The sequence below is a fragment of the Peromyscus eremicus genome, chromosome 7 (assembly GCF_949786415.1).
Source record: "Peromyscus eremicus chromosome 7, PerEre_H2_v1, whole genome shotgun sequence".
In the NCBI taxonomy this organism is placed as follows: domain Eukaryota; kingdom Metazoa; phylum Chordata; class Mammalia; order Rodentia; family Cricetidae; genus Peromyscus; species Peromyscus eremicus.
The window spans coordinates 107,360,827-107,375,992 of NC_081422.1; the positions used below are offsets into that span (position 1 = coordinate 107,360,827).

The 15,166-nt window shown below is 41.4% G+C and overlaps 1 protein-coding gene across 1 annotated transcript in view; it reads right to left on the reverse strand.

The window, feature by feature from the left end:
• Positions 1-344: 344 nt before the first annotated feature.
• The window catches only part of Pdcd6ip (programmed cell death 6 interacting protein), a 60,202-nt gene continuing 45,380 nt past the window's right edge, over positions 345-15,166 (reverse strand). Inside the window, exons 13-18 of the mRNA XM_059268802.1 lie at positions 10,978-11,226; positions 9,361-9,495; positions 8,174-8,268; positions 5,600-5,723; positions 4,544-4,728; positions 345-3,789 (exon numbers count right to left, since the gene is read on the reverse strand). Coding sequence (XP_059124785.1) covers positions 3,615-3,789; positions 4,544-4,728; positions 5,600-5,723; positions 8,174-8,268; positions 9,361-9,495; positions 10,978-11,226 — 963 coding nt within the window. The 3' untranslated portion in view covers positions 345-3,614. The remainder of the gene's footprint in view (positions 3,790-4,543; positions 4,729-5,599; positions 5,724-8,173; positions 8,269-9,360; positions 9,496-10,977; positions 11,227-15,166) is intronic.

Genomic DNA, 15,166 nt, shown 5'->3' on the forward strand with positions numbered 1-15,166 from the left:
AGAGGGGGAGGGAAGATGAACACACTTCACCCCCTCCTTCAATTAAACAAATACTGTAGCAACCTTGTTGACTTGTTCCAAAAATTAGACCAAAAAAGTGTCTCTAGAAGAAAATGCATGTCTGGAAGAGCTGCAGTCAAACTGTTTATCTATGAGCACCACAGTCCACTCCTAACAACTAAATATGAGATGGACAGCTATTAAAAACTAACGGGCTTCCTCATGCAGTCCATACCTTGGTTCAAGGGTGTGTTACTCCCCAACCCACCGCTTGTCGAGGCAACTTTGGGAACTACGAAGCTGAAGGAGAAACACTTTAAATAAGAATTCATACTCCACAGAAGTAAGAATCTTTCAACTTTTATTTCTAGGATACATTCATCCGGAATCTTTTTGTTTCTTTACAATTTTCCCCCTAAGAGAAATGAATACAATAAAAATATAATCCAACTACCAGCAATGTTTGTAACCAGAAAGGAATCTAAAATCTCTGGTGTGATAATATAGGATATATTTTCTTAAAAAATATAAACTTCATACCAGAAATAAAGCCTGAATATTCTCTTTTGTTAAAAATATAATTTCCCTTCTTGCTCTTCATTTAATTCTAAATCTGTATTTAAACCAGCAATTTTAACTCTTCTTGCAAAGGTTTGGTCCAGCTTGTGCCCTGTTCTACAGTATCAGTCAACTAACAACTGCACAAGTCTTAGAAATGATATGCCATGGGGCTGTAGCAAGGCTGCAAGACACCCTAGTCATTGATTAAAAATTCCCATTAGCAAACTGAGGCCTGTTTACTGTTTTATTATCCTGTTCATGAAATTAGGAAATGTATACAAGGGAATGTTTGCAAACTGTAAAGCTCAATGGAAAAAACAGACCTGTCTTGACTAGAAAGGTAGCTGGCTGGAACAGAGTGGGGTACAACAGTGACACCCTCATTTACACTGGGGAGCATGATTGCAAGGGTGCCAGAGTGTGGACCTGGGGTGTCTCAGAGAGACTGGTTGCTGCATGGTGACACGTGACTGCTTTTCTCAACTAAGAGAAAGACCAAGGAGCAGAGCAACAGCTCTCAGACTCAGATTGACACCATACCCAGTGGTCAAGCTGCCCATCTGAGGACAGGAATCCAAGCTGGATGGCTTTTCCCCACTTCTCACTGGTTTCTCAGCAAAGCTTCAGTAGCTGGCAGGTAATCCATTTCATAATAGGCTTAGGAAGCCATCATAAATGGCCTGAGGGTGGGTACCTTAATTTAAGAAGGTAACAGAAAGTCTAATTATAAACACGGGGTAACATACTCAAGCCAGAGTGGAACCCTCTACCTCCAAGTAAACAGCATCGTGCATAGTAACTTCTATAGTATACTCTGAAGAGCACAGCAAACCGAGCACAGAAGTGTGCTGGCAAAGCACCCCAGTGAGGGCTGCCATCTTGCTTTCTAGAAGGACAGCGGGCAGACAGAGGCTTTCTATCGCCCTTGTCGAACCAGACAGACCTAGGAAGGCAAACCTAGCACGGCAGCTCAATGCCTTGCCCAGAGACCGGAGGAACATCCTGAGCAACGTCAAGGATGAGAGCCCTGGCAAGAGGGGGCATCTTGGCAAGGGGGGCCTGCCACACAAGAGGCTTCACTAAGGACTTGACCTAGGAGGCTACTGAGAGGGGCTGCCCCAGAGCCTGGGGGCTCCCTCCCACGCTGACCTTCCCATGACCCTGCAGGAATAGCCCAGTGCAGCGAGGGAATGGCTGCTGGCCTGGCCCCTCCTCCCTTTGGCTCTAATACATTCATCCTTTCCTTTAGACCTCCACCCCCTTCCCCAAGAGAATATTCAGGCCATTTTTTTTTTTTTTTTTTTTTTTTTTGGTGGCTGTTTTGCATTGGTAAGGAATATAGACTAGCAATCTGGGACCTCCCTAACTCAGGGGATGTCTTATGTCAGTATAAGAAACTCAAGTGGGGAGAATATAGAACTTAAATGCCATTTACAGAGGACTCAAATAAACCTGTCTCATACACTGAGTAATCCAAAGCATTGAAGCTGAGCAATGATATGTTTAACTGTTAGTTTTGCCAAGGTTTAGCTGTCAGACTTTAAGCCAATGTCCATATTCCAGGTAATCAGTCATTTGTAGTGAAGTAACACAACTTTTGTGTTTTCTGCATACAACAAAATAAGGTAATTTAAAATACACATTTGTTTAAATCAATGTACTCCCTTTTACAATTGTATCTTCAGTCTTACATTTAAATATCAGCCTAAATTGTCAATGAAACCAACAGTGGACTGAGTGACAGTATCATTTAACTGAGATGATAATGTAAGAAAGGTAGCATTAAACTCAGAAAACAAACACAGATTAGAAGTCTGCTCATACACCTAACATGTTGGAAAAGCTCACACAGACAGAGCCCCCGAGGCCCTGAGCTCCCACTTGTATGGCTCCCCCTGTCCAGGATGCATCTCCTCATTGTCATGGAGGCTTGTACAGCAACTAAGCGTTGTCAGAGCAGACTCATGAGGACCCAGCCTATTCCAGACTCAGCATGTGTCCCCAACAACTGTCCTGTTGAACTGTTCCCTGGGTTACAAAATAACCTCAGCTTTCAGGAGCCACAAAAAATTTTTTTAAAAATAAATTATAAAAGGAAGGGTTAAGATCCGTTCAAACATACTGTGCATTAGACATTACAGGAGAAGACCAGCTGAAACCAAGGACGAGAAAGGCACAGGGAACTTTCCACCACATCAGATGGTACTGTCAATGGCAGCTACTTATTTAAACCAGATTGTGGGTGAGGGGAAATAAATTATTACCAGAATTTGCATCACTTTCTTGGAAAATCTAACAATGAAACATTAAATATACACTTTTTAAATTTTATATTTATTTGAAGAATCTTTGGTAACAATTGTGTGTCTCCCACATTATAGGACTTTTGAAAATGAGCTTACTATTCAGCATATGAAAGATGAACTGCAGAGCTAAGCGCTGTGCTTTCCTGTTGCAACCTTGAACCTGACTGCTATCCGGCGCTGCTCATGCATTTCAACACAGTACATTTAACCCATGAACATACAAAAGAAAGGCTAATACCAGAAAGGAACCAGACAGCAATGAGAATCAATGACAAAACATAACAATGACAACTGTTCTTAAGTAATTTATTTTTAAATTATAAGATTTACAATGCCTTGATTATGCAAAATATAATAGAAATTAAACTAAATCAATAAACCAGAAGAAAAAGAAAACTTTTTCCTTGAATATCAGTACTTAAGCCATCTTTGTTCCAACCGCATCTTATAAAGTATGCTAATTTCAAATGTTTCACTTGCAGGTTTAAATTCTCATTTTCAACGTTTTATGAACTGTAATTTTTTTCAAATGCTATTATACCTAGTGTTCATACTGCAACAGCAGCAAAATCTCACGAGTGCGATCAAATGTGGAAGTGGGGCCCAGCCTTCGGCTTTTAGCCACAGACAGAAAGTATCCACGGCAACCGGTAGAGCAAAGTATGCTTGAGTGACCAGAACATGGCTTAGAACACTGACGCAGCGCTGTCCTGTCCCTCCGGTCTGACCCGCCGGCACGTGGCAGGGTTACTGCTGTGGGTAGTAAGACTGCTGTGGGGGCTGAGGGAAGGGGTAAGTAGGCTGCTGGGGTCCTGGGTACGGAGCCTGTCCGGGGCTCTGGTGGTACACCGGTGTATACGGCATGTTGTACTGGCCATATGCGTAGGGGTTGTAGCCCATGGGCATGGGCATTTGGCAATACCTGACGGTGAGAAGAGAAGAAAACACTGGGTTGGTAAGTCACCATCTAAAGTCAGTTTTCAACAAGAGCTGTTCATTCTTCTAGGAAGAGGAGCGAGACAAAGGACCTGTTTCAAGAGAAAAAGCATCCCTACCATTAATTAAGTCAAAGATTATCATACTTTTAATACTGCCCAGAAAATACTAATGTTGAGTCCCAACTACTAAAGGAAGAATAAAAACATTCGTTTGAATGAAGCAATCTAGTTCTCTGAATATGCTCCGGTTCAGGGCTGGAAAGATGGCTCACTGGTTAAGAACATTAGCTGCTCTTCCAGAGGATCTGGGTTCAGCTCCCACCACCACAAAAATAAGTAAATAAACAAACAAATAAATAGACATTCCCACAAAGAAGGCTAACCTTCAAACACATCACATAACTGTCTAAATTTCTAGCTGTCAGTTTACTGGATAGTGAGATTTCTAAGTACAAGCACAGAAACAAGGCCTTCGGATCTTGGCTTCACGTAAATAAAGGCAGCCAAGGGACAGGTAATGAATTTCACACAGAAAAGATATGAAATGAAAGGTGCAAAAAATAAAAACTGTTCAGCTACTCAAATAAGCAATTATAACATGATTTTAACTTCTGGGCAAGTTGACAACATGGCTAATTCATGAGATCTGTGTTCAGAGAAGGGACGAGCCTGTCTTTAAAGATGAATCACAACTAGAAATCAGTCAATTCTTGGTGACACAGGGTGTCACTGCCTTACCCAGGATACCCTGGATAGGTAGGATACGGTGGTCCCTGAGCCTGTGGAGGAGGAGCAGAGCCAGGGGTCTGTGGCGGTGCTGGTGAAGCAGTCCCTGCCCCTGTGGGAGCAGCAGCAGCAGGAAGGACTCGGTTTGCAGGAAGCACAGGAGGTGGAGGCCGGGCTGGAGGCTGGGGCTTCGCAGGCTGAAAGAGAAGACAGGCAATGACACAGAAGGTGCAGTGTGGCTCCCAGACAGCGCTGCCTACAATGGGGAGAGCACAGGTCTCCTGACTATGCAACCAAACCTCCCTTTGACTCCCACTCTAAGTATTAGCTTACTAGTCTAGAATGTGGCGGAAAGTTGCTCTCCGACTTCTGAAGAGCCATGCTCTTCCTGGTGCTGCCATCTAGTCACACGCTATCTCCACCAACACTCTGACACATTACTGGACCTACTACTGTCAGGCCCCAAATTCTTTTTACAAACGCTTTAAACCTGTGAAAACTTCTAAAGCACACAATGGCACGAGCAGTGATGAAACTGAGCAACTGTTAACCTAGCAATCGTTCGGATGGTCTGCAGATATCAACCCTCACCATGTCACCAAAACAATCAGGCTGCTCCTCCCCAGGACTGGTGACTATCCACTCCAGATCCGAGACTCCCTACTCACCTGAAAGAAAGGTCTCCTGCAGCTGCTTTTGTGAACCAAGTTCAAATCAAAGTTCATATGCCACAGAGATAGTAATGAATTGTTCATTCTCATCTACAACTCCCTCCCGTCTTCCCATGTATTTTAGAAAACAGGAGTCTCATAATCTGCATCTCATGCTCTAGGTTTGTTCAGCCACTTCTGAAGACATGTATCTTTTTCCACCATTGTCTTCATTTGGGGGGGAAAGTCCATTCTAAAGATGTTGTTTCACTCAGGTTAAACACTTTTAGGGGTAAAAATTTATGAGTTGGAAGCCATAAGAAGGCTGAACCCCCGACCAGAGGTGGGGACCACCAGTCCACTGTAGCCTCCAGAGCTGGCCAGCAGTAGGAATGCAGCAGGGGCCCTGCCTACTCACCGGCATGGTTCTTGGAGCTGGAGTTGGAGGAGCTGTCGCATGCCCCCCAGCTGGGGAGGACTGATATGCTGGAGGAGGGATGGAAGGAGCGCTGGGCTCTCTGGCAATGCTCTGCTGCAGATCCCTTGTGGAAGACAGGGTGTTAAGGTTGACACCATGAAAACACCTATAAGATCTTACTTCTTGGGGTTGGGGATTTAGCTCAGTGGTAGAGCGCTTGCCTAGCAAGCACAAGGCCCTGGGTTCAGTCCTCAGCTCCAAAAAAATAAAAAATAAATAAATAAATAAATTTTTAAAAAAATCTTACTACTTTTGCTTTTCTTCACATAATAAGCAAAAGTGCCTCCAAAAAAATGACAGTATTCTAGAACACGTTCCTATTCTTGCCTAGAAACTGAATCTTTAATACTGCAGCAAAACAAAGCTGAAATATAACTCGACTTCTAAAACCCAGCAAAGGATAGGTTTTTTCAGACATCTTAGTTATAACTTGAATAAGGAATGTCTTAACTAGGCAAGCAGCCTTACAAGATTGCTTCTTATTTAATAAGAGTTAATTACAAAACAAAAACTAGTAGCACAATTGTCAGAGAACTACAACCCATTCAGACACTAGGCTAACATCTCAATCCGAGTACGTGTCCACACAAAATAAATCCCAGCACCAGGGAGGTAGAGGCAAAAGATCAAAAGTTTGGGGTCAGGCCTAGCTGTGTATCAAAAGCCTGTCTCAAACAAACAACAAGGTGATAAAAATAAGATATGCTAATTATGCAAATAATTATGTAAATTTCTAGAACAATTTTTTTAACCTGTTACTTAAAAATATGCAGCACTGAGCTATTGTATGTTAAAAGCTAATGTAATAATCTGTCACTACAGTGATCTGTCACTAGGATAAACTCACAGAAGATATATTATTGAAAAGACATCAAAACACAGACATGTTAAGAGACATACATAAAGTCTCTTCAAATAGCAAATTAGAATTAACTTCACAAGTCTCATTAAACCCTATGGTCCACACACTCCAGTGACACATGATGGCCATCAGCCTCTCAGGGCTCAATAAGTATCTACACCAGGACCAGTGGTCATGAAGTCACAAGTAGTCACCTTTATTACACAGCCACCCCTCACATCTGCCACCCATACCTGGTAAAAGATAAATACTATCTTCATTAAAAAAAAAAGATGTTAGTACTTAATGTAAGTAAATACTGCTTACAAATGGAGACATTTTAGTCAATATTAATATTCTAAAGGTCACACTGTGAAAGATCTAAAATATATGCATATACTATAAAGCCTTAGCATAAGACTTTTCCTTTAATAAACTCCAATAATTAACATATTCATGGGCAAATGAGAATTTCCTACACTTACTAATGATATAAATCAAAGCTATTAAGTCACAGTTCAATAATGTAAAACAGCAAAAGTAACATGCCACAATCGCTATGCCCACCACCGACTACCACTGACACAGTGTTTTACATCACTTGTGAAAGGAGAATGAAGTACAAGTGAAAGCATTCAATTCTTCCAAATGTTCTGCCTTTGATTAAAAGATTTCAATTAACTGTGAAATTATGAAATATGCAGGCAAATAGTTGTAATTGGATAAAATTGCACTGATTGAAGTCACCCAGATCGAGAAAGACCAATGTTGGGCATGTTCTCACTCTAGATCCGTGTGTTTACTTGGAGTACCTGTACAAGCCAGGAAACTAGAAAGGGGGGCGGAGGGGCCGGATCTTAAGGGAGGTAGGGCTAATACAACACAGGTGGCCTGAAGGAGGAAGGGGAATAAGGAGGGAGATCTAAGTAGGGAGGACAATGGGAGGGTGAGGCAAAGGAGGGGTTGGGGAGATGGATTACTAAACACTAAGGATATCTGAAAGAGCCATCCAGAAACATACAATTTTACAAGCTTCCTAAATATATATAGATATATGTAGATGTATATCCATATATGGGTGCATATATGTGTGTGTGTGTGTGTGTGTGTGTGTGTGTGTGTATGTGTAACTATATATATATGTGTATGTTGTGTGTGAGTGTGCGTGTGTGTACACATATGTGAAGGTTTAATTGGGGTTACCCTACACAGGGATAGATAGTGTTCCTCACAGAAGTCAGAGATTACCAAATAAAAAGTCTAGTGCCAGGTGTGGGCTATCTCCCCTTAAGGTGTTAGTCAAAGGTTGCCAAATTCTGTTCCCTTGCTCACATGATAAACATGGGTCAGCTTCTCCCACACTACTCACTATGTCAGTCCTCTATTACAGGCCCAGCTTTCTCCAAGGCTCTGCAGAAGGGACTGTGCTATCTTCTGAATTGTTCACCTCCTCCCCAGAGTGGAACACTCCTGAGCTGTTTCACTGGAGGCCCCACTATACTTCTACATCTTGAGTTTCTGCTCCTTCATTCTTTCATCCTAGATCAAGTAGCCCTATGACTCTGTGAAATACGCAGAAGAAAGAAGGGGAATTCCTGCATCAGCACCACCCAGTTCACCCCAAACGTAAGAAAGTGGCTTTAAGTACACTCGGATGCACAAAACAAACTCACTTCAAGAGCTCGTCTCTCTCTGTCTTCCGTGCAAACACGATGTCACTGCATTTGTTCTGGAACCTGACCAAGATTTCAGTCAGCTCGTTGTAAAACTATAAGCAAAGAGCAAATACAAGTACTAAGTAAAAGCAATTTTAACCCAGGGAAAAATACATTCTAACAATAATTTATCAATGATGCTGAGACTAGAAGCTGCAATCATTCACATGAGATACATTCATACTCTCAATTGAGTAACTTAGTACTAAATATGACCTAAGATTGGTAAGAAAAATAAAACTAATCAGGTCATGTTCACAGAATACTGGCACTAAATATTAAATGGCTGTATGTTACAGGTTTTATAACTGTGAACATATTCCCAATCCCTATATAAAAACCAACTATTAAGTGATGACTCTAAATCTATTGTCATGCTGAGTTAAACCTGTACACTAACTATAAAAATGCAGGTGTCACTATAGATAATACCCAAGGCTCTCTGGAGAATTCCTCGGCTTATCTACTTGAACAAAGCATTGAGTCCTAATGAATGGCATCATACTTTACCCTCACACCACGGCTTTACAGTGCTGTCTATTCAAAGGACTGCCAAGAATAAATACTGCATCTCATCAAGGTAACTTTATTCAGTTACCATTATGGAGCTAAAAACCAGAAGGAACTCTGTATCTGGAAAACTTAAAAATCACTTCTCAAAAGCAAAACAATCAGAGGAAAAATTATATATATATATATAATAAAAGCATTTCTCTACACCCTTTAAAGAACAAAGCAAGGGATGCACTTAGAACATATCTGAAAACTACTTTGATACTCTGGTAGGTCACAAGTCTGTCCTCATTACACCACCAGCACAGGAGATCCAAGCCATGTTTCCCCCTGCACCACAAATCAGTCCCAACTAGCCCTGAAGAAGATGTCATTGGTTTCTGATAGCTCTGATTCCTGCTACCTACAATGCCTAAGTCCCTCCTCCACATAATTTATTCTTCAAAGTTCCACCAAAATGGTGCTGCCTCTGCTGAGCATTCTCCCTCTGCAAGCTTGACAGAAGAAAAGGCAGTAAAACCAGCACACATCAAATGCACAGTACTTGATCCAACTGGAAATACCAACAACATCCTAACTGTCCTTTCCCATCTGTACTTAGCAGCTCTAGTCTCTCTCATGTGCACGCATACCTTTGTGCCCTCCTTCAAGTTAGCTACAAGTTCAACAAAATTGTCATATGCAGTTGCCAAGTTCTTCAGAACTTCTTCTCTCAAGTTAGCTTCATTGTTAGACTGCTTCATTTTAGAAAACTCTTGGTGTGAGACCTTGGTAAAAGAAACAAAGTGTATATTTACTTATAAATTTAATTCAGCTTAAAATACTTAGAAATTTTCTTTCATTTATTAGGTACTGCATACACACGTATGCGTGTAGGTATGCATGTGTCATGGTACATTATCCAGAAGTCAGAGGACAAATTTCAGGAGCTGGTTCTCTTCTTTCACCACATGGGTCCCAAGGATTGAACTCAAGTCATCAGGATTGGTGGCACACACCTTTATCCACTGAGCCATCTTGATAGCCAATCAAAATATTTGTACTGGGGCCAGGTGTAGTGGTACACACCTTTAATCCCAACATTGGGGAGGCAGAGACAAGTAGATCTCCAAAAACACCAAGCCTGTCAGGGCTACATAAGTGAGACCGTCTCAAAGAACAAAAATAAAACAACAAAAAATGTATTGTTCTCTTCTCCAATTAGGAAATTATGATTGCTGATATGTAAAATTACAAGGAATACCTGGAATTTGTTTGTGTCACACTGTTTTTTACTTTTTTCTTAAGTAAAAATGTCACAAATTCAATGATAGCAAAATATAATCAACAATGGGTACTAATTTCTATCATTCTATAACATAAAAAGCACACAGATGAGAAATGATTATTTTAGAATACTTTTACTGCTATAGAATTCTGCATATTCACTGATATAACAGCAATGTCTCAAGTTTTATACATAGCTAAAGTCTATTATGTATTAGCCAGATCATTCTGCAGGCATTAATGATTCCCACTAACTCTGATTCTTCCTAGAAATGATTTGGAAAACATGTGTCTGAAGGCCTTCTAAGCAGCACAGAGCACCCTAGCCAGAGAAGCAGCTTTGCTTCTAGCACTGGGATTGAACCTGGGACCTCACACATACAAGGTGAATGTGACCAATGGACATTGTCAGCCATTAAGAGTGCACTACTCTAAATCTTAACCCCAGTGTAGTGGGTAGCTGTTCCAGCTTTAACCTGGAAGTACTACCCTCTAATACTACCCCCTGTCACGCCTACCTATGACCTGCCTCTGAGCAGGGCTGAAATGGGAGCCCTTAAGACCCGAGATCCGGATGTGCCAGCTCTCTTGGTTCCTGGTGATCCTGGATGCTGGATGATAGACTGGGCTGAGTTCTCCAGAGAACACCTCTGGACTGTACCTCACCTCTCCCAGATCCTGTAACCAATCCCTTTACTTGCTGTAAGTTACCCCAAATTAAACCTCCCTTTTAACTACGTGGAGTTGCCTTAATAAATCCCCCAATACCCCAGCACTCTCGAAGGCAACACACAAGGATGTGAAGTTTGAGATCCACCTGTGTCACATAGTGACAGTGAGTTCCATTCCAACCTGGCTGGAAAGACCCTTTATTTTTGCCAACTATGCAGATATACCACGTTCTCCTCTGTGAATTCTTCGTTTTCCCATTCTCCAATGGCCATAGGTCTGGCACAAACCTCCTATTAAACATATAAATGTACCTGTATGTTTTTTAAAAGTCCCTCCTGCTTCTTGAGAGACTCTTGGACTTTAGTTGTTAGACCGCCATAGATCCGATCCAACTCAGTGACAGAAAGAGCCTCTTCATTTATCACGCCATCCTGGGCCAGGGCTGTCAAAAACTTGCTTGTCATGTCAAAATTCACTGACTTCAGGTCATTCTCAAGACCCTCTCTTTCCTTCTTTAGTTCATCAAGATTTGACAATAAGGATTTTAAGTCATTTACAACCTGAACAACAAACACACACATGGTCGGTCAGTGGGAGGGTGTCCCTAGGAACAAAGTTCAAGGCTGAGGAGCACAACCCCTCTGTACTACCTCTTGGGAACTAAACATTTTTTATATATTCAAAATTCAAAACTTTAGTACTGGAAACAAATGGACCTATCAAAGTGAAACAATTACAAGAAAGAAAATATTTCAAACTAGGTTTGATGTTGCATGCCTTAATCCCAACATTGGAAGGCAGAGGCAAGCAGATAATTGAGTTTTAAGTAAGACCAGCCTGGACTTCATAACAAATTCAAGGCTACATAGAGAGAACCTGTATCAAAAGAGAAAAGGAGGGAGGGAGGGAGGGAGGGAGGGAGGAAGGGAGGGAGGGAGGAAGGGAGGGAGGGAGGGAGAGAAGATTGAATTTCAGGCTGGGAATACAGTTCATGGTTGTCAGCTTGCCCAAAATGCATGAGACCCTGGATTCAATGCCCAGAACCACTGTTTCAAAGAAGGAAAGAAAATGGTATTTCAACCAGTAATCAGCATGACAGACTTAGTTACTATATAACCAGCACAGGTAAGTTTCTGGAAAGCTGTATCTTCTCACTTTCAAAATGAGAATTGTAGTGGGTAGCCATTCCAGCTTTGATCTGCAAGTTCCAACCCCCACTGAGGCTTAGGTAACTGTCATGCCTACAAGGCGGGGCCGAGAGAGGACCCTGAAGACCTGAGATCCGGATGCGCCGGCTCTCTTGGTTCCTAGACCCCGGATGCTGGAGGTAGACCGAGCAGAGTTCTCCAGAGAACACCACCGGACTACGCTACACCTTTCCCAGACCCTGTAGCCTATCCCTTCACTTGTGAGTTACCCGACAAAATAAACCACCCTTTTAACTACGTGGAATTGCCTTAATAATTTCACCAATAGAGAACAGTGCCTATTTCAGGACCTTTGTAAAGATCAAGGTGATCCATATGAAGTGTTCAACAAGATTCTCTGCATAGACAGAGCCCACTACACATGCACTGCTACCTAGCACCTGAGTTTTTATAGTACAACTGCAAACCTTGGGTACACTTTGAACTACATAGAGGCTTAGAAATCTAAGCATTCAGACAGATTTAAAAAAAAAAATGTGAACCAGATTAGGAATTAAACTCTCATTTATTTAGTGAATTTAAGGTGCCTCTTTAATTATGTGTCATATTTTTTACTAGGGCAGGTGCAGTAGGGCATGTAAGTTTAAAATACTGGAAAAATATTATACACTGGGAGGGCTGGGGAGATGGCTCATGGTAAGCATTAGGACCTGAGTTTGGATCCCCACAACACACCTCTGGTACACGGTGATAAGCCTTCTCAGTACTTGTAGATAAACGTTCTCTAATTAAAGATCTAAAGAAAGAACTAGAGAGATGACTTAGAAATTGAGAGCACTTGTCACTTTCCCACAGTACTTGAGTTCAGTTTGCAGCACCTGCAATGGGGTGCCTCCAGGATCCTGCCTTGTTTGAGTTCCTGTCCGGACTTCCTTCAGTGATGAGCAGCAATGTGGAAGTGTAAGCCAAATAAAACCTTTCCTCCCCAACTTGCTTTCTGGTCATGGTGTTTCATTACAGCAATAGAAACTCTAACTAAGACACCTCATTGGTTCCTTGTTGATAAAGTTATACGGCTGTTGTCTTTTGGTTTCCCTTTCAATGGAAAAGCAAAAAAATTTTTTTGCAAAATAAAAAAAAAATAAATAAAATGGTTTTTGCTAAGCAAAATAAGAATTAAAGCAAAATCTGAATTAGTTAAGCCTTTATTTGTTACCATTTTATTAATCTGTATTAACAGACACTTCTTGTTAATCTTTAATGCCATCACACATGGGGATAAAGTCTTTTATAATCAACACTAAATTACTATATTGAAGCTGGATTTCCTGACAGAGGTGGCCAGAAAATGTTCAGCACTATGTTTATGTACCATGAGCTTCTGTTACAATCTTCATGTGTTATCAAAGCTGTTTCAAACTGTTGTCATCAAAGTTGATGATACTTTACCCAGGGCGTTTGTGATTAAAAACAGCCATTTGAAAGCCTGACATGGTGGTGCTTGCCTAGGCAGAGTGGACCTCCGTGAGTTCAAGGTCAACCTGGTCTATACAGTGAGATCCTGGCCAGCCAGGCTATATGAGACTATGTCTTAAATATTTTGTTTCTTGTTCTTTTTTTTTTTTTTTTTTTTTTTTTTGGCTCTTTTTCATTTGTTTGTTTGTTTTGTCCTATTCCAATTTGTTCCTGTTTTATTTTAGTATTATTCCTTAGATGCCTGTTTGTTTTCTGAAGACAGACAGGATCTGGATGGATAGGGAGGTAATCCGGGGATACAGCTCAATGGTAGAATGCTGTATAATATGCAGCAGGCCCTAGGTTTAACCCTCAGCACTACAGGGCAGGGGTATGGGATTTGTTGTTGTTCCCTGGGGCTATACTCCTGTTTAGATCCCTTGCTCTTCCAACACTTATGTTCTGACCGCATCCAGGCACGCAGCTGACATTGCTGGTCAGTCAGTCCTGCAGATCTGCATCCCTTAGACATTCAGCTCTGCAGCCCTCCCTCTCTGCTGTGGGAGTGCTGCCCAGCAGCTGTTCTGCTCTCCATGCCCTCCACTTCTAAAGACACTCAGGCTAACTCAGCCCTGGATGGACTTGTCGTGTGTTCTCACAGTGTACCGACTTCCCAAGCAGACTCTCAAACCAGGTGCCCCACACTACTGAAATGTAAGAACCCCGTCTAAATCTCAACAATTCCTTACGCTTTTACTACTGAGTTTATAAACGTCTAATCTATCATTGTCATCTCTGTACATGACTAGTGTCCACACTGGACCATAAATTGAGATAAATAAGGGCTATCTATGATTCATTTGCTAATTTTTCAAAGTACTTAACATAATATCTCACAGTGAGTCTTGCTAGAATATATAAAATTATTCTATACAAAGAAATAAAGAACAGTATCAACCACTTTAGAAATTTACTATCCCAGGAAATGCGTCTTTTTCAATACAGTGTCTGTTTCTTGCCCAGGCTTATTTCCTACGCACCAGGAAGCATCTATCCTACACCATTACACCACTCCACCTTACAGTGGCCACCACTGGATACGCCTGCACTTTCTCTCCCCTTTAGCACTTCCCTAACCAGAGGCTCTGTGGGTTTTCTCTTTCCTGCCATCATTAGAAATATCATCATGGGGGCTAGAGAGATGACTCAGTGGTTAAGAGCACTGGCTGATATTCCAGAAGAACCAGGTTCAATTCCCAGCACCCACATGGCAGCTCCAATTCCAGAGGATCTAGCACCTTCACAGATATACATGCAGGCAAAACACCAATGCATATAAAATAAAAAAATTAATTAATCTTTAAAAAAAAAAAGAAATATCATTGTGATGCTGTCCATTTACTAATATGCATACCTCGGCCAATTTTCCCTTCAAACCAGCCCCAATTAGAATATGCTGAAAAGCAGAAGAAAATCACAAGAAACAAAGAAATAGTTAGAAGGCTACCCATCTTTTGCACTCCACGGGAAGTTTCTATTCTTTCCAAGCCTCCCTCTTTAATAAAAACTAAGTTAAATACTGTTATCATATGAAGTACCTAGAACTTAGTACTCAGCTCACAAAAGGAACTCAACAAATGAAAACAGCAGGATGTTCATCAATAATTCAACACCATACAATGTATATAGTACTAGTTTAGGCACAACAACCCTATTTACTTCTACATGTGTATATGTGTCTGTATGTGAGCACGCACGATTGTGTGGATCTTGGAATCAAACCCAAAGCCTGGTGCAGGCTAAGCAAGTGTTCCACCATGAAGTTACACCTCAAGCCTCATTCTTCACTGTTTAAAAGGTAACAAGAAGACACTGGCAGGTCATTATACACAGCAGC